Raw genomic sequence first — 23,762 nt, forward strand, 5'->3', positions numbered from 1 at the left:
TTGATTGATTGACAGATTGATTGAGTGAGGGCAAGCATTTGGTTCAGTTGAGCAAACAATGCGCAATGCGTATGTAATTGCAGCTTTTGGAATTGTTTAAAATTTGATTAATTGTCAGGCACAGGCAAGTGCCATACATTGCGTATACGCAATGTGTGTTGGGTAAAGGAACATTTTTGAGAGAGAAAGAGAGATTAGATCTTGGGCGTGACAATTGCCTGGCATGCGCTTCACTTTTATCGGAGTCGCAGAAATTAAAATCTAAGCCAAACACAAGTTTGGCCCACATTTGCCGGCTTTGCGCTAATCACATCACGTGCCAGTCGCCTGCTTTTTGGACACAAGCAAACACACACACACAGACATGCGCATACAGTGAGCTGATGTTGCTGCTGCTGCTGATTGTGTTTATGCAACTATCTTGGGCCGCAAAATGTGTTTTTGGCCCCGAAAAACAAATGACAAGCCATGTGCTTTTGGGGTCCTGCTTGGCGCTTGTGGTATTTGTCGCAATTGCCGTTAACTGTCAGCGCGTGTGTGCCTGATAGTATATGCGTGTGTGTGTGTGTGACTATGTGTGCATGTGAGTATGTGCTCGTTTCATTATCAAAGCCAAGTTTGCCACTAAGCACGTCGTAAACAATAAGTTGGCCCAACACGGTTATTACTTTGTGCACAGCAAACGGCGACATTTATGCCACTCACATGTGTGTGTTTGTGTGTGTGTGTGTATCCGGGTGCGTGTAGTGTACCAGCACATCTTTATGGCATATATAATTTTTGCTTAAAATTATTTAATATTCCGCACTGTTGTCCTGTTGCTCAATCTTGGGGACAGCAGCCAAGCAACTATTTTTGTGCGTGGGTTGCTTACGTATTTATATTCCTGCGGCTTATGTTATTACCGCTATAATTTCAATTTGGGGGCAGCCTTTAATGCCCGACAGCAACGAGGTATTTATTAAGAACTTCCTTTAATACAAATTTGCCAAATGAAATATGAAATGCGAGCGCAGCTCAATTTTATTGTTGATTAATGTGGAATGTAGTGTTCAAATTTAATGAAACGATATTGCACGAATAAATCTTTAAATGATTTTGATTTATGTCTTTCAACTCTTTTTGAGATTTTCAATGGAAACTCTAAAGAATTTAATCTTTAATTATGAGAGTAAAGCATATTTTACAGCCATAAACAATATGCTAAACGATGCAAATGGCTTTTTAGAGTTGCATTGCATTAAAAGCAGCAGAAGCTGCCAAAGTATGCTTTCTCGTAATTTATTGCAACTGGGAGAGAGTTTTTAGCTAATTCTGTGGGCATTACAAATGTTTGTTTGCTGACCAACAAGAAGCAATGACGATGTCGACGACAAATGCAATTCCCCAGGCAATACAGCAGCAATCTACACAGAAGCTTCAACATCTATCTCAATCTAAGGAAGACTCTACTCGTATATTTAAACTATTTACTCCTTTTACTGCTGCTTCTGCTGCTGTCAACTTGTATTTTAGCAGGCTGTCGTATGGTTGGTTGGTCTCTGTTGCTCTGTTTGTCTGCAATTGACATTTTAACTGACTGCTAAGTGCAGTTCTTCTCTCGCTCTGGGCTTACTCCTTTCTGTGTTGCATTCTAATTTGAATTAAACTAATTTGTAAATCTTAAACAAGCACACACACACACACACGCACATGATGGAGACAGCTACTCGTTGTGGCACTTGGTTCAGTTGTGTGCCCTCAACGTGCCCTTGCAACAGGCAACACTCACACACTCACACACACACACACAGAGAGAAACAGACGCACACAGACACAGTGTATTTTTAACCCAAATCCATTAGAGCAGTTACTCAAGAACGCTTTAGATATTTATGTGCTGTGCGCAGTACAACAACAAATACAGTTGCATTCACACACACACACATATAAATATAGATACTGTTGCAGCTAAAGCTACGCAGCTGTAGCGTAGCACATCGCAGAGGTCACACACTGAGCTTAGCGGCAGGAAGCATCAAGTAAATAGCAACGGCGACTGACTGCACTTGGGGGCAAATAACGCTGGCAAACAAATACGTAAACATTTATAAGATTGCTAAGCTCATAACGAAATGCACTTACACTTACATATATACATTGTAGCGCGAGTGTGTGAGTGTGGGTGTGTTTGTGTGTGTGTTAGCTATACCTCAAAGTTGCAGTGTCAAATGCCTGAACATCAGCAGCAGCATCAAGTATACGACCCGTTTCCTTTTGGTGGCTTGTGCACAAGCTCATCTGCCATTCATATGGTTGCCCCATGTGGCAGGCAACACAAGGTAGTAACCACCTTGAGAGCACAGCTACTACACACACAGCATTCAAGTCACTGTTTGGCTTAGCTGATGAACAGACGACGCCCAACGTTGGTTTAATAGTCCCAAGTTGATGCAGCTTAAGGCAAACGCAAAATGTCTGCTGAAATGTATGTGTGTGGGTGTGGCACGTGGCAACATACTACAACTCTTGCTGGGCAAATCGCAGCTGGTCAAATGTAATTAACTGCATATTTCTGGGGAAATTAAGATATTGCCTGGCCACAGCAACTGCTGCGGGCAACATATTTTTGTGCTGTTCGCGTTGGTGCATGCCACACATCTGTCCTGCCTGCTTGCCTGTCACTCAATTGCAACTTGCCCACATTCCACTCACATACACCCGCATTCACGTAAACACACACTCTTCCACATGTCCGCGCATATTAAAAGTTGAATGTAAATGTAATGAGCGCCAGCGCATGCAAATGAACAGTTTGACTTTGGCCTCATCCTTCCCTCTTACAACTTCGCTCTCTTTTATGCCTGCTGCCAATTTCACTAGCTGCTAATGAGCGCAGTCGCTTAAAAGTGTGCAAATTGTTGAAAAATGTAAAACTCTGTTTAACCCATTGACTGCAGGCAGCAAATTTTTGCTGGCTGCACCGCAATAGAATTCAGCTCAACAATTTAAAGTTATTATTGCATACATAATAGGTGTGGACATTAAATGAAAAGTTAACTAGAAAGACACTTGGACTGATGCCTAATATATTTTCAAGTTTGACTAGTGCACTTCAAGCACACTCGATTGTAACATTCTTAGTTTTTTTTTTGTTAACTGAATGAGGATATTCTTATTCTTTTTATTTTTATAATTTATTTTTTTTTTTTGTAAATCTGTATACAATAAGAGCACCAGTTAATGTTTTCATCTGCATTTAAGTTTCAGTTCTATGCATTGACTATTTTCATTAGCTGTGGCTAATACCGGGCCATTTGGTCAATGACAATATGCCATATAGTAGGCTGCTGCTAGTGCGCTGATGTGGCGGCGTTCTACTGCTAATTGAATTGGCTGCCTGGCTGGGTAGACTGGCTGCTGCTGTCACATCTGCTCCTTGGTACACCTGTCGCATATATAAGCGTATTTACACGCACGTGCGAGCAAGTACCATGCCACGCCTACGTCGAGTTGCTGTTCATGTTGTTGTGGTTGTTGCCCACAGTCAATGCTCTCAATTCCCCGTTCCCAATGGTATGGCGCCTTAATACGCATTCATGCGTACAAAGAGGCGTATGAGTGTTGTGATATCTGCTCGCTATCTGCCTGTTATCTGCCTCAATGATGACTATGACAAGGACGCCATTTTCAGTTTCAGTTTCACTTTCAGTTTGGGTTTCCTTTTGCTATCTGCTGCTCCCTGCTGTTCTCTCTCTCTCAGTCTCTCAGTGTCTCACTTGTTTCTCTCTCTCTCTCTGTGTCTTGCTGGGCGTTTAATTAAATGAAGTCGTTTGCATTAATGTTCTCATTACGTATTTGCCTACGGCGCAGCTCAGCGCAAAAGGAGCTGAAAACACTGCTTATGGCAGCAACAGCACGAAATTCATTACCTAAATGGAGCGCAGGTGGTGCCACCTTTTGTCCATGTCCCGGACATATGCAAAGAGAGCAAGTACACACATAAATACATATGTATGTATGTATATACATAATTTGTAGTATCAGCAGCGCTTAGTGTATGACACAAGGCAACTTCCACTTAACGCTGATTGCAATCATTTCGTAATTGCAACAATTCAGATTGTTCTATTGTTTCCAATCAAATGACTCGACACACAATCACTTATTCAGCGGAATCTCAACGCTTCTATTATGATGGTACTGTTCCAGAAAATATTTAATCAACGCTCAAAATCACGACACATTTTTACCAAAACAGAAGGCAACTTTTTATAATTTTTGTGTTGCCTACTTTTAGGCTGCAATTGCAAGTATAGCAAGCATTTACAATTTATCTTTAATTTTGGGCAGGTCACAAAAGGTCAACATTTTACAGAGTATCCACATTTTGTGGCAGCCACTTGGCTTCGCTTTGCCCCGGTTGCTTGGCAACGTCTAAATTCGAGTTCTTTATTTCTTGCTTTTTTTTGAGATTGCGCTGCCAATTAAGGCGCTCGAAAGCCACACCAGACGCGGCCTCCGTTTGTGGTAATTAAGAACACAGAATAGCCCAGTTGCCACTTGCCAATTGCAAGTTGGCCAGTTGCCTCTGCCACCCAGTTTTGGCAGTTGGCAATTTCTAGTCTTCAGTCAGTTTCGCAATCTCGAAGCGAAGCGCACGGCGATGTTGCCAGGTCAACAACAACAACAAACAACAGCGCCAAAGCCAACAACGTTTTTTGAAAAACCAATCGACACAAGTGGCAGGTAGCAGGTGGCATGCCGCACACGATAGGCAATAGAGGCTGAGCAAACGGCCGCTTTTAGTTGTTGGCAGCCAAACAGGCGCGCTGACTGGTTGTATTTGGTTGGACAACTTGAGGTCGTTTTTGTGGATGAATTGACAGCTTGAATGGCCGCTGTTGCTGTTGCTCTCTGGTCATTTTTGATTTGATTTGTGGCAACATGCTGCCACTGCTGCTGCTGCTGTTGCCTCTGCCAACAACTAAACAACACAATAAAGCAACAACAGCAGCAACAAGAGCAGTTGATGCACTTGCAAGTGCAACAGCTTTGGCTGCCCGCCGCGATCGAGATACTCGTATATCCAGTCCAGATGATGATGGACATTCGTGTAGATGCTGGGAAAGTCACGCTGAGCACAGCCCAGCGTATACGAGACGATGCCAGTAAGTGAGCCATTGCAAAAGAGCGGGCCACCCGTGTCGCCGGGACACGGACCCACAGGCACCACATTCGGCTCGCCCAGATTGCCGGCGCACAGCATATCAGCTCCGAATTGTGGTATCAGCTGGCGACACTGCTCCGGCGTATAGAGCTCCACGTCCAGCATGGTTAGTGTGGAGGCCAAGGGTCCATCCTGCGATGCAAGAGCAAATCAAGTAAGCAGAGGGTAAATGGCAGTAAATGCACTTCAGCTCACCTTAAAGAGTCGCCCCCAGCCCATCACCGTGCAATGCGTGCCATAGGGCGGTGGCAACACCAGCGATGGCAAGACATTTACAAAGAGGTTGCCCTGCTCCACAGTCTCAGTGCGCAACAGCGCAATGTCATTGTTATTGTACATGGTGAAATTGACATGAACCGCCGAGAACGTAACCACCAGCTGAATTGTGTTCACCGTGTGGTTCAGTCTTATGCTTGTCCCGGCCACAATGACAATCTCGCGTGGTCGAAGCTGAATCTTGCTGGGATGTGTGACGCATCGAGCGCTAGCTATGATGAACATATCGTTCAGCAGGCAGCCCGAGCAAAAGTGATTGTCCCCGAAGTAGGCTTGAGGCGAACGGGAGCGCAACGACACAACCGAGGTGCGCAATTTTTCCTGTTGCGTTACCAAAATTCCCTCGGCAATGCGCTTCGAACGTTGCAGCTCCAGAAAATTGCACTCGACGTGGGGCAACAGAAATGCCAGACAAATGCACAGCAAGCGACAATTCAGAAGGAGAAACAACATTTCGATTTGTTTGCTTTTTATCAATCAATGTTTTTATTTTTATTTTCTTAAACTGTCTGCCAAACTGACAGCATTATCAATGCCAACATCGGAAGCTTAAGCTTAGCTGGACAACTATTTTGAATGATATCGTTGATCCAATCCATGTGGTACCACACATCCGTATAAACCGAAGGCATTGAGACCTGACCACAGCCCAAGCGATACGATACCAGGCCATATATCGTCTCGTTGACGATCATCGGACCACCATTATCCCCCGCACAGGGATGAACATCGACGGGTTCGCTTTCATTGCCAGCGCAGAGCATATCGGGCTGCAGCTTGGGAACGATTTCCTGGCATTTCTCACGCTCGATTAACTTGACATAAATGTGCATCAAATTGCCAGCCAACGGTCCGCCCTAAGAGCACCACTTGGAACACTTTCGATTAAGCTGCTTCATTTACCTTACCTTGAAGAAGCGCCCCCAACCCAGCACCATGTAAACACTGTCATAGTTGGGTTCCGCAGTGGGCAGATTAATGATATCGATGCTGGGATTATTTGTGGGCCAACGATGAACCAAGAGCAGTAGTGCAATATTATCTGTATTCTCACTCAGAAACGTTTTTGGCACATAAATACGACTGACAGATCTTATTGTTGTATCGGGAACTTCTATCAGGCGATTGGGCGTGCCACCCACAACGACCATTGATCTAGTCAAATGCATAACCTTGCGATCGCTTAGGAACAGTATTATACGTATAGAAATATGCCACATAATGATCGTGTTTACCTCATCGTACATTTCGCTGTGGTTAGCACAAATTTGGGGGCAACAACGGTGCCGACACAGAAATGATTGTCGCCAAACATGATCTGCGGTCTTTTAGAACGAATCGACACCACATACTTTTCCACCTTGTGTGTTTCGTCGTCGCAGTCTGGCGTAGATAATCGCTTAACTCGATTCGTATCCAGCGGAGTGCAGAGAAGAAGCAGCAACAATATATCCAAAATCGAACAATTTCTATAGATCATGTCAGTCAATACAACAAATAAAAATAATACAATTTGATTTCGTCAACAATGTCTAGAAATTGGTAACTTGACGACTTGAAGTTGCAGTGCAACCTCAGAGGAAGTCATCACGTAACACGCTAATTCTTCTGGTTGAGGGTGAAAGTAATAAATTAAAATTAATATGAAAAGTAAGTGTAATAAATTTTAAATTGAAGACCACTTTTGTTCAAATGTCAAAAGTAAAGACATAGAACGCAGAGGAATTATTTTTGTTTTTTTTAAATTTTAAAAAATAAATATAAAGTATTTAAGTTTATAAAATTCAACAATTCACTTCAAAAACAAAAGCTGCCACATTTTATAGAATTTACGGAGTGTTCAGTTGAGTTTCCACATTTTTAACATTTTCGAAAGTTGTGTAAAAGTTTCATTTTACAACCTTTCGCATGAAAGCTCATTAAAAGCTCATACGAAAGCTATTGGGACAGCAGCTGTCCATCAACTTGGTGTTGTTCCTACACTTGGGGGCAACCAAGGGTTGATTGTTGGTTTTAAGAATTGCAGTTGAAATTTGATTGCTCTCAAATTGGTCCATTGAATTTGTTTTAGTTATGGACGGTCAACGATTTTGAAATACTTTTGGTGGGGACTTCTTGGGGCAATCGTTGTGGTTGCGGGGGAGAAGGACGAGACGATTGTGGTTTGAAGTGCTCAAGCGAGCTCAACCCGCCTCAATGTCACTTTGCTTGACAGCTGTTCCACTGAACAGTTGACTATTGTAATTCTCAATGTGTCAGCCATGTTTTCTCTGGGTTCAACTGGAGCAGAGAAAGGAAGAGCGAGAGAGAGAGAGTGAAAGAGAGATAGGGTTGCGGCTGTTGAAGTTTTTATTGCGTGACTTCCTTTTTGTGTCGTTTCAAGTTTGCCAGCGGTTGTTCTACAGCCACTTTCAGTTACTAGTTGCTAACTCTTTGCTCAGACTGTCTGCGAGCATACAAGTGTATGTGTGTGTATCTCTTCTCTGTGTGTGTGTGTATTTGCGTATATGTGTAGCATTCTTTCAAGTACGTTTTAAGCAAAGTTTGCTCAAAAACTTTTGTCAAAAGTATTTTTTGCTCAAATATTTTCATTTGCTGCGGCAGTTGCAGCAAATAATTGTGGTGCCTCCGGCTGCGACCAGTGTTTGCCAGTGAAGTGAACTGGGTGGGGACTGAAGTGGAGTGGAGTGAAGTGCTCACAACACATCACAACTGGACGCCTCGCTGATTTGTGGCAGGCAAATTTATTGACAATTCATGACGCACATCACAAGCAGCAGCAGCCACACAGAGCAACAACAACAAGAACAGCACTCAACCCCTGGAATCGTACAACCACTCGGCGGCAGCCGCAAAAGCCGCTCGAGCGTTTTGTTGAACTTTGGCGCAAGTTTGTCGCAAGTTTTCGACTGGCCGGGACTTTCCGGCTGGCAGGCCATGACAAACTGCCGCCCATTAAACCGTAGATATTTCATTTTTCATCTCTTTTTTTTTTGCAGCGCTCTTCGCTGTTTTATTTTCTTTCTTTGGTTTTTTTTTATCAGCAAGAGCTCAAGTTGCCAGGCTGAAGAATCTGTGCGATGGTTGCGATGGCAAAAGACAACAAAGTTTAAATTAATGACACTCAACTATTAGCAGAATTAAAAAGTGCCCAGATTATGTCTGCCAACTTTAAAGTGGGAGCGATGATTGAGAGTGCGCGAGGGAAGAGAAAGAAAGAGAGAGATGGTGGTGGAGAGTGCAGTGATTGGCCAAGCAGTTGGTCAATTTGCATCGACAGCGCCTGAAACTATGCAACAGGCTGACTGAAACTTCGAGCCCAAGTGAATGTGTAAAAACATGTGTGTGTGGACTTGTTCGCAAAAAGTTTTGCTCTCTTTGAACATGGTTATGCACTTACGCTCTTATCTTCAGTCAAAATGGCCGCCGGCCACTAAACTCACCCGCAACTGTAAATCTAGTTGGGGGTGTGTAACACAGTTACTTGCTAGGAGAAGAACTTTGCGACACATTTGATTAAAAATGTATTAAGTTAGTTGCTACACCTGAAGTTAATAAATTTGCCAACCACTTGATTTGTGTGTTCTGCCATTTAGGACCAAAATTAATTTGAATTTATTGCCCCGCATTCAAGCTCAAGCTCAAGCTCGAACTGTATGCTGTATGCTGTAAGTGCGAATTCATGTTACTTACACAGAGAGTGAGTATACGCCGCGTTTGCCTCGCAAATTAATTAAAACCATTTTGCATTTGAAAGGGACGTTGGAGAGTGGGGAAGTGGCAGGCGACAGTGGCTATATATTAGCTGATGCATTACTTTTGGACTCTAATTGAATTAAAGGCTCTCTCCAAGACGGCGTCAGCCATATAGAGAGAGAGAGCTAGAGAGAGAGAAAGCGATATAATTAAAAGCGGTCGGCCAATAATCAATTGGCAGCACAGCTGGAGACAGGTACCACTGACAGTTGACAAAGCAACGTGGCAACGGCAGCAACAGTGAGTGTGGCAGCAACAGGCCAACAACGCGTTGACTGTATTCGAGAGTAATAGAAATAAATTGGCGCCACACGCTGCTCAACAACTTCTTGTCCATTGTCTTGCCACGACGACAGTCAAGTGGCACTTGTGCTGCTGCTGATGCTGCTCGCCACGGCTGCTCCGTTTACGCCAATGTATCTCTGTCTCCGAGTGTCACGGCGAGTCGAGTGTGTGCGTCAGTGTGTGTGTGTGTGTTTGAGCTTAACTCATGAATTGCCAAGTGAGCCAGTTGCCAGGCAGCTGCTTAAACCTAATGAAGCGACATCTCACCAAGTGTGTGTCAGTCGCCTCTCCATGTGTGTGTGTGTGTGAGTCTGTGCCATATCTGAGCTGAACTGAGCTGAGCATAGTATGCGCATCCCATTCATTTATGTGTTTTTTTGCATGCCCCATTAAGGCGCACGTAATTAAATCTAACTTTATTAGCACTTTTACTCGAATGAGCGAACGAGGCAAAGCATTTGACGTGTTTGCATGCTGCAGACTCTTTCTCCTTAGCACACCATCCTCCATCACATATCCCCGCACCAGCCCCTCTTCCACCCACGACCAACATCATTCGACCCACTCGAAACACATACATCAGACTAAATACCTATTAAATATGTGCCATTGTTCGGACATGTGAATGGCGCAATCGTAAAGTTGGCTAAATAAGTCATGAAAAAACTGTTGCATACTTTCAGGTTGTGAGTGCTAAATCGGCAGCAGCTTAAAAGTATGCTACAGTTTAATCGCTTGAAAGGCATTCTACACAATCCCCAATCACAGACATTTCTTTTTAGCAATTGTTTCTTTCTGTTATTCCAACTAGAAATAGATCACAAAAAAAAACAAAATATTTGTACATTTAAGTTATTGAACTCTTGTTGTTGCCGTTAATTGTTGTTGAATGTTGTTGTTAATTGCAGTTGTTGTTAAAGGCCCAGCCACCTGTAACCACCACCAACCACCACCACCACCAACCAACCAACCAAACAACCAACCAACCAAAAACCAACCACTCAACACTTTTAACCACTCTTATCAGCCTCCACTATTTCTCTCTCTCTCTCTCTTTTATTCTCTTTCATGTAGCAGTTCCCATACAAAAATAAAAAATATTTATATAAACAACAAAACATGTTTATCAATGGACAACTTGCAATTAATTTTACTATCTGCTCACGTTTCTCTCGTTTTCCAATGACAACAACAACAAACAACCGAATAAAACAACAAACAATACAAATCATAAATTAATGCAAACAAAAAATAATAACAAAACGACAACGAAAACAAAAACAACAAAACAATCAACAACGATTGCAAATTTCAACTGAAATTGCGCTTTCCATTGCGTGTGTGTCTGTGTGTGTGTGTCGTTTGTGGTGTGCGGCAGCTGAACGTAGCAAGGCCACGCCCACTGGCAAATTGTGCCGTGTTGCCGCCATCGACGGCGACGCTGACGTTGATTTCGATGCTTCGAGTGACTCTGACGTCAATGATTACGATGATGATGATGATGATGATGCGGACTCTGATGACGATGATGATGACGACGATGAACGATGGCGGCCAAGAGCATTGAATGACGACAGAGAAACCACAACAACGCCAATAGCAATACATCAAAACAACAATAAGTTAAAATCGACAGAAACAGCAACAGCAACAGCAACCAAAGCAACAAAAACAACGAGTACACAAAAATTAGCGCCTCGCGCGAGTTTTCCGGAAATAATGCAGCCTCGTCTATCGTTAAACGGCATGTTGAATCCGCCGTATCCATCGTTGATGCCATCGCCGCGTCCGCTATATCGCGACCATAGCTCCAGGTCGATCAATCCGCTGACCGCATACGAGCAGCAAATGGCCGAGCTCGATGGCAGCTTCTATGGCAGCAATGCCGCATATTTGGGCGCTGGCATGGGCGGCAGTGCTGGCGGCGCCACAACTTGCACCAATTTGACTGTGGGTGGTGCAACTGGGCAGTCAACTGCCAACTGTGATGCAGCAACTGCAATTGGTGGAGGAGGTGGAGGTGGAGTTGGAGTTGGTGCTGGTGTCAACAACAACACTGCTAACAGCTCTGGTGGTGGTGCCTTTCACACAACCGAACTGTCAATCACACCAACAATGCCCGCTGATGAGCAGTTTATCGATTTGGGTAGCCTGCGTCGCTTCTCAATCGATCGACAGAGCTTTCTCGGTAAGGTGCAGTCCTTGCATGTCTTACTCTCTCTCTCACTGTCTATTTCTCTGTGTGTGTGTGATGCTCCTCTTTGTCCCTTTGCTCCTCAGAATAACAACTGTGATTAAACTTTACTACAGCTGACAACTAATTTAATCGAATCTGCCTTTACAGATCTAGGACCCAAGTTTGGCATGTCCCAGCCGAAATTCGGCCAGAGCGTCTCGCAACAAGGTTTCTTCACGTCGCATGACAGCCTGGCCACACCATGCGCCTCACGAGCATCCAACTCGCATATGGCCACCGTAAGCACTGCCTCCGAAATGGATTTACTGCACAACAAGCAACGGCACAACAACAAATCGCGCGGCCGTCTGAAAACCACAAGTGGCGATCAGCCGCTCCTGGGCACCTGGAATCGTTCCACTGGCCGCGGCTCGCAGGATAACACGTTGTCCGGCGGCGGCGGTGCCACCAGCGTACTTATGGGCCACAACCAGTACGGCGGCAACTACTGCAACGGCACCGATCGGTAAGAGACGAGCTTATATTTTGATTATACCAAATATTACTACAGAGTAGAATAGCAAGAGGAACAGCAAGCGTGTGCATTAGCACACTCCGATTCGATTATGATTATGACATACGAATACCTCTATGGCTGGTGAGCATGAACAGTAGAGAAAGAATACCAAAGACCGTGCGTCTGTATCAGTACCAGACCTTAAGACTTACTCGTATATGTTTAGAGTAAGAGTTTCTAAACTTGGCTTGAATAAAACTTTTTAAAGAACATGTAATTTTAAGGCCACTGGGTTCAACCTCTGTACTCGGAAACTTTAATAACAATGTTTCATACTTTTGGTAATTATAATTAAAACATTTTATTAGAAAAATAGGTCATTCTTTTGAGTAAATTAGTTTTATATTACATAAAAAACATAAAAGACAATTTGTAAAATAAATTAAGAATGGGTAGAGGATATGTCAGTAGCTTATTTTATCTACTTACTCATTAGCTTCTACCTCTTATCATAGTTTTCTTCATATCCGATCTTGTTCTCAATTTATTCCTCTGTCTCTTACCTCCCCTTAGCTACCCGCGCTCGCGTTCGCAGCAGCAATCGCACCACAATGCCGGTCAGCAGCCGCACCACCCATACCAGCTGCAGCACTCTGCCTCCACGGTGTCGCACCACCCGCACGCTCACGGCCCGCCCTCGCAGGGCGGTCCAGGGCCACCTCATGGCGGCCATCCACACCAGACACCGCATGGCGGCGGCGGCGGCAGCGGTGGAGCTGGTGGCGGACATGCGGCACAGCCGCATCACCAGAAACCGCATCGCACTGCCTCGCAACGGATACGCGCCGCGACAGCTGCCCGCAAACTGCACTTTGTGTTCGATCCGGCGGGGCGGCTCTGCTACTATTGGTCGATGGTGGTGTCGATGGCCTTTTTGTACAACTTCTGGGTGATAATTTACCGCTTCGCCTTCCAGGAGATCAATCGACGCACGATTGCGGTCTGGTTCTGTCTGGACTATCTGTCCGATTTCCTCTATCTGATTGACATATTCTTTCATTTTCGCACCGGTTACCTGGAGGATGGTGTCCTGCAGACGGACGCACTGAAGCTGCGCACTCACTACATGAACTCAACAATCTTCTACATCGACTGCCTGTGCCTGCTGCCGCTGGACTTTCTCTACTTGTCCATTGGCTTCAATTCGATATTGCGCAGTTTTCGGCTGGTGAAAATTTACAGATTCTGGGCATTCATGGATCGCACCGAACGGCATACGAATTACCCAAATCTGTTTCGTTCGACTGCCCTGATACACTATCTGCTTGTGATATTCCATTGGAACGGTTGCCTCTATCACATCATACACAAGAACAACGGATTCGGTTCACGCAATTGGGTCTATCACGACTCGGAGTCCGCGGATGTCGTCAAGCAATATCTGCAAAGCTATTACTGGTGCACGCTAGCGCTGACGACAATTGGGGATTTGCCGAAGCCGCGATCAAAGGGCGAGTATGTGTTTGTGATATTGCAATTGCTATTCGGCCTGATGCTGTTTGCCACCGTCTTGGGGCATGTGGCAAACATTGTGACGTCTGTGAGTGCGGCGCGCAAGGAGTTTCAAGGTGAGTCCTGAGTATATTAATTAAATGTTCCACATTCAATTTGAGATGATTAAGAAATCTGTTGGGGGTCAGTCATAAAGTTGACTCAACAATCAAATGAAATGAATGCCGAAACAAGCAGTTAGGCGAGAGACATTTGGAGAATGTATTCAAATGGATTCAAATCTAATCTAAAACACGTTTTGGCTAGCATCTTATCAGCACAGAATGTGTATAAATTGTTGTCGCTTGTTTTGTGGTTTCAATATTTACGAGCTGCTTGATTAAACTGTTGCTTGGAGAGCAGGGTTAGATACGCACAAGCAGCACACAGACTCGCAAGACACACAAATGTACATACATATGGGAATGATAATCCGCAGCTAACACACAATGACAGACAGACAGATAGACAGAGAGAAAGATACACACACATAAATGGAACCTGGGGGTTGGATGCTACAAAACATTTGACAAAACAGAACAATGAGCAAAGCTCTCAAAAGTATGCAAAACTTTTTGGCTTTACCATTTTAGCTGCTTAAACTGAGGGAAAATTGTGTATGTGAGAGGCAATTGTATATACGTATACGTAATATTCAACGTCAACTGACTTAGAGAGACACACAGGGAAAGAAAGAGAGAGAGAGAAACGTTGTCCTTTTGTGCCAGACAAAACTCTGGGTGGCACTTGAAACGAAACGAACTACTACGACTACTTACTGCTTACTACTTACAATTTACTACTACAACAACACCAACAACTAGAGCTACAACTTGAACTGGCTCCTTGAGAAGTGCAGCCTCTTGTGAGCTCACTAGGCCATGAGGCCATTAGCTAAATGAACTCGTTTATTTGGCCCATAAATAACTAGAGAAATGCAAGTGTCGTCATTCCCATTGCACTCTTTCTCTCTCTGTCTTTTGCTGTCTGTCTGTTTAATTCCAAAGACGCGACCATGTCAAAGTGGAATGCGGCAAATGAAGGCGAGTCTCTTCTTGGCTTTCATTAGGCGATGTCAGCTGAAAATATTAAGGCCACTCAACAAAAAAAAATAAGTAAATAAAAGGAGGAAGAAGAGAAAAGAAAAACGCCCCAGGGACAGCAGTTGCTCTCCTCTACGGTGGACATTGGCCAGCAGCAGCTGGAAGCTGCAGCTTAAGGCAAACAAAGCAATTCTTCACACACCGCCTCTTTCGCTTTTTTCCCATTTCCCTGCTCATTGACGGGCAAGCACCTCACACATGAGTTGAAACTGCTTTCCAGCTGGCAGCCAGCATGTTTACACAACACTTTTCATGTGTACGAATGTTGCATCCACACAAGGGAGCCGAGAGTGGGAAAGGGAAAAGGAGCGGAAAAGGGAGAGAAGGCAAAAAGTCAGCAAGCAAAAGCTCAGCGGCTTAATGGACGAAACGTGCTGCTGCATTAATTTCTGGTTTTATGCACTCAACTTTTTCTCATATTTGCATGCAGCAAATCTCAATTTTTATTGCACCATTGAAATTTTAGTTCGCCCCTTTTTTGTGACTAGTGAAATTCTGTGGATCTGACGGGTGGCTTTAAATAGTTTAGAAATTGTTCAAGGTTAATGTGTAGCCAATTTTTGGTATCCATATCAGATAGAAGTAGAATGCTCTCCTCCTTGCTGAGATGCTCACCAAAATTGGCCATCACAATGCGTAGATCGTGAGCGTCAAAGAATCCATAGCCACTGCGATTGAACATCTGAAACGTTTGCCGCAGATTCTCTTCGCTCTCGATGTCCAGCACACGTGGCACAATGAACGTAAGGAACTCACTGAAGGTGATCACACAGTTCTGATCCAAATCCACAGTTCGAATGAGATCATGGAGTTCCGCTTCGGTTGGCTCAATGCCCACGGCACGCGTCATCAAACGTAGCTCGTTAAACGACATAAGTCCATCGCCATTAACATCGTATTTATCGAAGACGTCTCGCAGTTCATTGACTAGCTCCACAGGCGCTTCGTTCATTGAAATCAAATGCTGCATTTGCTAAGCTTTAGATGAAACAAATTCAACGTGTGTCCAACAAACAACAACGAATAACAAATAACGTAGTATATAACATATAACGAACGAAAGAATGAACGAACGAACGAAAAACTAACTGACAATCAACTCAGAGCCTCGAACTCGGAAAGTGGAGGCTAATAAAACACTTAGGTGACCGTTGCGCATCGCTGAGTTGGCAACTTTTCACGTAGTTTCGTATCAGCAGCAGAAGCAGGAGGAACCGACCGCAGCGAAACTTTGCCTCGCATAATAATACATCATATAACCATGGGCATGCAACGAGAGAGAACCATCCATCAATTTGTCAATTCAGCGCTTGCCGCTTCAAGTGTGCGCGCTCAGCCACCCCAAAAGCCAAGCGAATGATGTTAGGGAAAGTGGAGGGGAATGCGAGGGGGATAAGGGAGTGCGAGGAGCCTGTGGCAGGCATGAAAGGCAAGCAAAAACCGCAATAAAAACATGGACATGAAATCAAATGCAGCTCTTCTTCTGGTGACGCTCAAATGCTCTCTGAAGTACGCATACTGGTCGTATGAATAACATAACAGCAAATATAACTCATACGCCTCATTCAACCAGCAATTTTGCTCAATTTCGTCAAAATAACAAGCAAGTTTAGTAGTTGTTGGCTACAAGAAGAGAAATATAATCGTTAAAGTTCTTGGAAGCGGGAAATTCGATTAAAGCTTGCGCTGAATAAATGAGTACTAGGAATTCATTTAAATTTCAAATTTGATAGAAACTTTAAAGCTTAGAATAGAACGTAAAAGAGATTTGTAAATCTTCAAATTATATGATAATATAAACTTTAAAGAAAATGCCAAACTAATGGCTGCAAATCTTAAAAAAAAAGTGATTAATTATGTATTGTAAATTTACGAATTCGAAGCATTCATGATGATGAGCATATATTTTAATTGCATTTAACTTTAGTGAAAGTATGAAAAGTGAATAAAAGGTTATTTATTTAAAATAAATCGGTTGAAAGCACTTTGAACAGGTCCTTATCTTGTTCTGCTTCCGATAATATATTGCTGCTCGAATGGAATATTAATGAGAATTTGTGCCTTGTTCTTTTTATGATTACACAGCATTAAATACTTATTAACCCGAAACAACTTGACATTTTCCGCTGATCTCTCTATGACACTTGCAAAAATTCGTGTTCTTTAGCTGTTGCTGTGTATTACGTTTTATTTTCCCTATCTCTCGGTCTCTCAGTGTCTTGTGTCTTGGACTGTTGCCAGCGAATATTGCAAATTCCTCTAGTCATGGCTTAGAGCGTAACACTTTAGTGATGGCGAATGGCGATGGCGATGGTGATGGCCTTCTGCTACATTAACCCGACTTGCCTGGCCAACAACAACTTAAAAACTTATATATATTTACTTAGGAACTGCCAACCCAACTCGTGCTGCACCTTCAGCTCTCTCTCTCCCCTTCGATCTCCTCTCCTCTGTTTGTCTATCAGTCTTCAGCTGGATGAAAATTGATTTTCAAATAGTTGGCCAGCCTTTTTTCAAATTTGATTGACGTTATTACATTACATAACATCACATCAGGCGCACAGCCAACAACGCACTGACATATATACTACATACATATATATGTATATACATACATACATATAACAAATAAAAAATATAGCAAAAAAAAAAAGTAGAACGTTGGGGAAGCTGGGGGACTTACACAAGCAGCTGGTTTAAGTTATTCATCCATTTAGCCCCACTTACGGACGGAGCTCAACTCGACTCAACTCAACTCGACTCGTGCTGACTGCCTGGCAACAACAAGTGGAAAACTGTCATTATATTTGAGTTATTGATGGTTTTTCAAAATCGTTTTTAGCAACAATGTTGTTGCCCGGCACACACAAGAACACCAACACACACACACGCACACACACAGTCGCAGCGAGAGTTACATTTACGCTTAGTTAAACGCAATGGCTGCGGCTTGTTAACGCCAAACAGGCGCAAACTTTAAATGCCGTGTGCTGGCTGCTCTGGCGTCTAAATGGGCGGGCATGTGTGTGTGTATGTGTGTTAGTGCTTGTGGGTGTTGGTGTGTGAATAGTTGTGGCTGTCAGCGTTGTTGTAGTTGTTGTTCTTGTTGCTGTTTGCTGTTTTAGGTTTGTTTCGACGCTATTCAAAAATGCCATTCAAAATTATGTTAATTTCTTTTGTTGCTGCTGCTGCTGTCGTAATGTAATTATTATCGTAAATAGTTTTTTATGCAAATTAGACGTTGGCAGCGCTGTCAACACACTTTTGATTGATGTGCTGTTGCGGCCTGTTCAGAAAGTTCTCTCTCGCTCAGTTCTCCACACTCTCCACTTGCATCTCTCCACACTCTCCAGTTCAGCAGTCATGTGTGTAAAGTTGACGCGCTCTGCAGTTGTTCTTGTTGTTACAGTTTTGTTGTTGGTTGCTGTTCACTTGCTGCCTTTTTGCTGCAATTGTTTACTGCAATTAAAACAATTTATGCGCTCAATTTACGCACGCACACAGACTTGCACACATACACACACACACACTGACAAATGCATGGCGCAGTACTCTGAGATTTGTAGTGCCTTACGTGGGGGATTTTCAGCCATTTCGACTTGAACCCGTTTCTCACTTACTCTCCTCACTGCAGCGCTCTGTCTTACTCTTTTACTCTCTCTCTAGCTCTGTGCTCTCTCCTTCGCCTATTTTATTGCTGTTTTTTTTTTTGTGTGTGCGACCAACTTTTGTTGTTGTTGCTGTTGCTCTCGCACTTGGAGCGCGCGTCTAAAAATAGCACTGAGCGTTGTACGCACGGTTGCTTGGCCGTAACGGGGCATTGAAAGGGACAGCGAAAGAGGGGAGAAGGAGAAGGGACAGGGGACGCACAATTCGCATTCGGTGCGCTCTTTTGCCTTTTGCCTTTGCTTTCTTCTGTCCTGGCGAGCAGCTAAAGCAACAGCAACAGCAACATCACCAGCAGTAGCTGCGTCCATTATCCACTTTAACTTGCCGCCTTGCTCGCTGTAAGTGTGCGACTGTGTGTGTGTTTGTGTGTGTGTGTTTGAATTCGGTTGGTTGGTTGTTGTTGTTCGTTTCGCTGTTTGCTTACGCTTGCCACAACTACAGCAACAACAGCAGCAATGCTTCGTCGCGTGTCTTGTATGTGTGTGTGTATGGCACAGCTTCTTCGCTCAATGTATGCGCATGTATGTGTGTGTGTATGTGTGTGTGTTTATGTTTGCTGCTGCTTATGCCCTACAGCTGCACTATGGTCCAGGAGACCACTTTTATTGATGGAAATGAATAACTCCTAAACTACTTAAGATTTTTTGATGCGGTTTTTTTAGGTAAACTAAGGAAGGTCCCTACAATAATTTGTGAAAAGTGGGCGTGTCTACTCCTACTGGAAATATTTTTTTTTTAATAAATTTTTTTTTTTATATGTGGATGATTTTAAAAATTATCAATTTTATAAATTTTAACCTAAATTTGGAGTATTACATCATTAAATTTTCATTAATTTCACTTCTGATCATAAAAAATTGAGTTTTTTGCTAGCTCAACGAAACTGTTTCTTCAGGTCGGCTTCATAATATTAAGGGATTAAGACTCAAAGGAAAATAATTTTTTGCTATACGTTTACGTATAATTAAAGCAAATTCATCAATTTTAAGACTATACATATCTGTAAAATGAAAAATATTATAGTTTTCTGTATCATCACGCTTAACAAAGCTAAGCATGTTCTCAGCGGTCGCCTCAAATCGTCTAAAATCTTCTTAGTAACTTTTAAATTTGACTTGTCATATGTAATAACATATGTTTTAGTATATAGTGTTCTCATTTAAGATCTGTAATATCAGTAGAGCCATATATTGCTTATTGAACCGGACTTAAAATATCGCACTTTTGTTGCAATTTATTGTCCGATTTTACCAATATTTTCGACCCTTGTTTTGGTAAAAATGCCCTTAAGTTACTCATATCAATTACTATTTATAGATATTCCATAAAAGTTAACAAAAAATATAAATTTTGCAATTTTTTCTCGTCATTGATTTTAATATAACCTAAAATAGTGCATTTTTGCAATTGAGGTTATGATATAAAAATGCAAAATTCAAATAAGAACGGCGCTTATGGCCTTGTGAACTATATACAATCGAACTGGAATTAATTTCTCTACGACACACAATTAGTCTCTTGCCTGAACAACCTTGAACACAACTTCATAAGTCTATTTGAAAATGAGATTTATTTTCAAATTGGCCCATGTTGCACGACACACTTTAACATAAAATTACGAAGACATTACAACTGTTTAATACGCCACATGTAACGAAACACGTAAAACAAACCACACTCTTTATAATTCGACTCAAAAATTTAAACAAATTATCGTTTTATTCAGTTTTATACTAAATTTAAAATTGCACTAAATTCTGCACTTTTCTACTACACGTGCTATTGCATCACATCAGCTGTGTTTAAACGCTGATTTTACGAAAGTGGCGCCCTCTATTGAAATTCTTGGTACGCAACATTAAAGTCTATTCTTTTTTTGATCCAACGACGCCAGAATCGCGGACTTCTGTTAACTTTCAAAAATTGGTTTTCCATCAAGAAAAGTGGTCGGCTGGACCATAGTGAGCTGTAACCGTGCGTCCCTCGCTATGTGTTCGTATGTTTGGGTTACTCGCTTGCTCTCTGTGTGTGTGTGTGTGTGTGTGTATTCCAATCAATATTGTAGACGCAGTCGACGCTGTTGGCCGCTTTTGCCCATTAAGCTGCATGTACCGCAACTTACGGTTGTATTTTTAGAACATGGCTTTTTGTTGTTGCTCTTGCCCCAGTTGCTGCTGTTGTTCTCGTTGTTGTTCTTCTTGTTGCTAGTATTATATGGCATGTAGCTGCTCTTTAAGGGCAAAATATTCCATTATCCTTGAAAAAGCGAAGGATTTTGCCCCTGCTGATGGTGCATGCAACAAATACTGCAGCTGGCATTCGCATTGTTATTGTTATTGTTATTGTTATCGCATTGCTGGCTAACGGAGCGCATTTATTTTTGTTTGCCGCCTGAACAAATCCAGAAGAGCATCCATCGTTGAGGCACTTCATCATCAGCTCTCAACTAGCAGCAGAAGCAGCACCAGCAGCAGCAGCAGCAGCAGCTGCCAGCAGACCGCATATGCATAATTAATGATACAAATTGGTTTCTGGAAAACGCAGCGCACAAAACATGAAAGAGGAAACTCAGCCGCCCCTTTCTTCACTTCAGCCCCTTACCGAAAAATGTGAAAGTCTCGCACGTAACACAATTATCCCAGACCCGCATAAGGAAAGGAGCTCAAGAGTCCTTGCACACAACACAAACTGCTTCTTTAAGGCTGGCAAATAAATTACGAGTATTTTCATAATTCACATTTACCCCAGAAGACATGCAATTGCTGGCGGAAATTAATGAAAACCTTTTTGCATGTAAATACGAGCACTAAATACCCAAACACTTTGCAAGCATTTTGCAAAACTGGCAAAATGCCAAATGCATTCCAAATTGCATTGAGCATAAAAGCAATCTTTAGGCATTGCCTAACATAATATCGCATACCAATTTCCAATGTCAACTTAATTTTCCACAAATTCCGACATTCAAGTGTGCAATTCTTTTGCTTTTGCTGAGAAATAAATTCCTTGGCAGCTCAATTCTGTTGCACAGCAATTTGAATGTTGTTTGTTAAGAATATGTTACACAAAGCGGATTTTTCTTTCTGCCTTTTTGTGTAAAACAGCTTTATATATTTTTAATGACAGCAAAGTTTACATGAAAGTATTTGAGGAGAGAATTTACAACAAATGGAATATTATAATACAACTAGCAGTTGCTGAGTTTTAAATGCTGAACGGTTGTGTGAAATGTATATAAAGGGAAATAAAGATTTAGCATAAGATTTGTACCCGCTACTTATAAGGGTATTATAATGTATGTAACATATATGGTATCTTATACCACATTCTTGTGTTTTTACTTTAAATGGATAGCGGGTATCTCACAGTCGAGCACACTCAACTGAATCTTTCTTGTTTTTATTTAATCAATGTTGAATTTAGGGTTTGGAAGAAAATTTTATGTAGCTGTTTAAAGTATTCATCAGAAATTGGGAAAAACTAACGGGAAATTGTAATTCAACTAACATTTACTGAAAATTTAAATCCAATGTATTTCATTTAAATTTTAGTAGAGTTTTGTACAGAATTTTCTGTTGCGCCTTAATATCATTCAAATTAAAACATATCATATGGTTGGAAGCAAAACATCATTTTAAATCATATAAATTTGATCTCAACCAAATTTATGATTTATCAAAAAAAAATATAAATAAATTTTGTATAGTGTTTGTTTTTCGATGGCGAATATGTTATGTAAAAATATAAATGAAGTTCGTTGTATTTCTTTTTTCATAATTTGATTTTCTATAAATATAAAAATATTTGTGAATAAGAATTTTTGTTAAACAAAAACGAAATTTTGCTTATCAAAAACTATTATTGATGCAATTTAAAGCATTGAAAGAAATATATCCAATTATTTATGTATTACAGTTTATTTCAGTAATAAAGTTCAACTACTCGAAAGCCAATCCGTGGCAAATACCTTGAATTATTATTATGACGATTGCCTTTGCGTTGTCGTAAAAACAAGCTCAGAAAGTTTGCAGAATTGCGAGTTCTCACATACTCAGAAATATCAGATTCAGATTTTCACATGGGAAAACAATCACAAGTTGTGGCATTGCATTTTTAAAGAGTTCTCCACATAGAAATAGCTTAAGCACTTTAAAGAGTTTTCCAATGGAAATAGCTTAAGCAATTGCTCAGTTGTAAGCTCGAATCAGTTTCGTTTCATCCTTAAGCACAGTTTATACTTAAGCTGTGTTTTCTTTCCTTACAGTGTACGCTGGCACATCATATTTTTGTCTCCTCTCCCCCTCTCCCTTAACCATTCGCTGCTTATAGCGTGCTGCATAACTTCCTTCTTTCATAGTTCGCCATAGCAAAGCAGATTCTTTGTCTTTTAGCTTCAGCATCAGCATCAGCTTCATATGCACAGCACAGCGTCGTCCTTAAGTGGTTTCTAGTTAGTTTGAAATTTTCACTTGGCCAGTTCACTCCGCAACCTGCTGCCACTCTCCCACTTCCCCTTCAAACTCCCTCCCCACAAACGCCTTCGCATAGTCTACATTGCATTCAGCTTTCCTTTAGTGCGCATTTTTTTTTGTTGTCTTGGGCTTATGAAAAGGCCGGAAGAGCAAGTTTTTGTCACGCATATTTACTGTTTGTATAAACTCGAGATGCTTTCCCTGACTCCAAACCCCCGTCCTCCCGCTCACTCTCTTGCCAGTCAGCAACCGCTGTTGCAGTTAGCTCTGAAAAACTTGCTGCAGTTTGTTTGGCAACAGACAATGGCTTGAACTTTTGCACCCGGATTTTTTATTGTTACACCACAAAAGGCAAAACTCACATATGACGCCAACTTTTCCTGTGCCGACGGCGACATTTGTCTTGCCCGATTGCTAGATTGCTCGCTTGCCAGATTCCCAGATTGCCGGATTGCCAGTTTGTCAGTTTGTTCGACTGACAAACTGTCAGCTGCTCTGCTCGGTCATAGTTGTTGACAGTTGTTGAACTCTTGTAGCTGAGGCTAACAAGACAAAGCCTCACTCGCATGTGCAATATCTAAATGCAATTATAGTTACAGATTAGTGCTTAAGGTGGCAGGCGCCACAAATTGTGGCAACAACAGCAGAAGCAGCAGCAGTAGCAAAAGCAGAGGCAGCAGATCAAAATGCGCCTGTGGCAACTGTGGCCAAGCAGAGCATAAAATGAAAAATAAATAAGAAATAAACG

General features: G+C 42.2%; 3 protein-coding genes across 11 annotated transcripts in view; 1 reads left to right on the plus strand and 2 right to left on the minus strand.

Moving 5' to 3' along the window:
* LOC117572236 (cyclic nucleotide-gated cation channel beta-3) overlaps positions 1-23,762 on the plus strand; it is an 84,850-nt gene that overhangs the window by 44,890 nt on the left and 16,198 nt on the right. For 6 of the 8 annotated variants that reach the window (XR_007954788.1, XR_007954789.1, XM_052004169.1 and 3 more), the window contains exons 3-5: positions 10,905-11,714; positions 11,871-12,228; positions 12,793-13,847. Coding sequence is in view for 6 of the 8 variants with exons in the window: in XM_052004169.1 (XP_051860129.1) it covers positions 10,905-11,714; positions 11,871-12,228; positions 12,793-13,847 (2,223 nt within the window). In the remaining 2 variants the exon portion in view is untranslated. The remainder of the gene's footprint in view (positions 1-10,904; positions 11,715-11,870; positions 12,229-12,792; positions 13,848-23,762) is intronic. The other 2 variants (XM_034254918.2, XM_052004172.1) reach the window with 1 other exon arrangement.
* On the minus strand, positions 4,201-5,983 carry LOC127565486 (putative trypsin-6). The gene is made up of 2 exons (XM_052004177.1): positions 5,405-5,983; positions 4,201-5,341 (listed from the first exon to the last, which is right to left on the minus strand). The coding sequence occupies exons 1-2, from the start codon at positions 5,936-5,938 to the stop codon at positions 4,967-4,969; spliced, it is 909 nt and encodes a 302-aa protein (XP_051860137.1). The 5' UTR covers positions 5,939-5,983; the 3' UTR covers positions 4,201-4,966.
* Positions 5,953-7,171, minus strand: LOC127565487 (trypsin alpha-3-like). 2 transcript variants are annotated; one of them, XM_052004178.1, is made up of 3 exons: positions 6,721-7,171; positions 6,394-6,667; positions 5,953-6,342 (listed from the first exon to the last, which is right to left on the minus strand). In XM_052004178.1, exons 1-3 carry the CDS (start codon positions 6,963-6,965, stop codon positions 5,986-5,988), a joined length of 876 nt encoding a protein of 291 aa, XP_051860138.1. In that variant the 5' UTR covers positions 6,966-7,171; the 3' UTR covers positions 5,953-5,985. The 2 variants fall into 2 exon arrangements, with proteins under 2 accessions (XP_051860138.1, XP_051860139.1); XM_052004179.1 differs by having other exon boundaries at positions 6,394-6,657; positions 6,721-6,817.

This window comes from Drosophila albomicans, chromosome 3, assembly GCF_009650485.2.
Source record: "Drosophila albomicans strain 15112-1751.03 chromosome 3, ASM965048v2, whole genome shotgun sequence".
Lineage (NCBI taxonomy): Eukaryota > Metazoa > Arthropoda > Insecta > Diptera > Drosophilidae > Drosophila > Drosophila albomicans.

Bases quoted from the DNA above. Each gene is read 5' to 3' on its own strand.
- LOC127565486 (XM_052004177.1), bottom strand. From the start codon at position 5,938: ATGTTGTTTCTCCTTCTGAATTGTCGCTTGCTGTGCATTTGTCTGGCA. The intron at 5,342-5,404 runs GTGAGCTGAAGT...CTTGCATCGCAG, and splicing joins GCTGGGGGCGACTCTTTAAG to GATGGACCCTTGGCCTCCAC.
- LOC127565487 (XM_052004178.1), bottom strand. From the start codon at position 6,965: ATGATCTATAGAAATTGTTCGATTTTGGATATATTGTTGCTGCTTCTT. The intron at 6,668-6,720 runs GTAAACACGATC...ACTGTTCCTAAG, and splicing joins ACAGCGAAATGTACGATGAG to CGATCGCAAGGTTATGCATT. The intron at 6,343-6,393 runs GTAAGGTAAATG...TGGTGCTCTTAG, and splicing joins GTTGGGGGCGCTTCTTCAAG to GGCGGACCGTTGGCTGGCAA.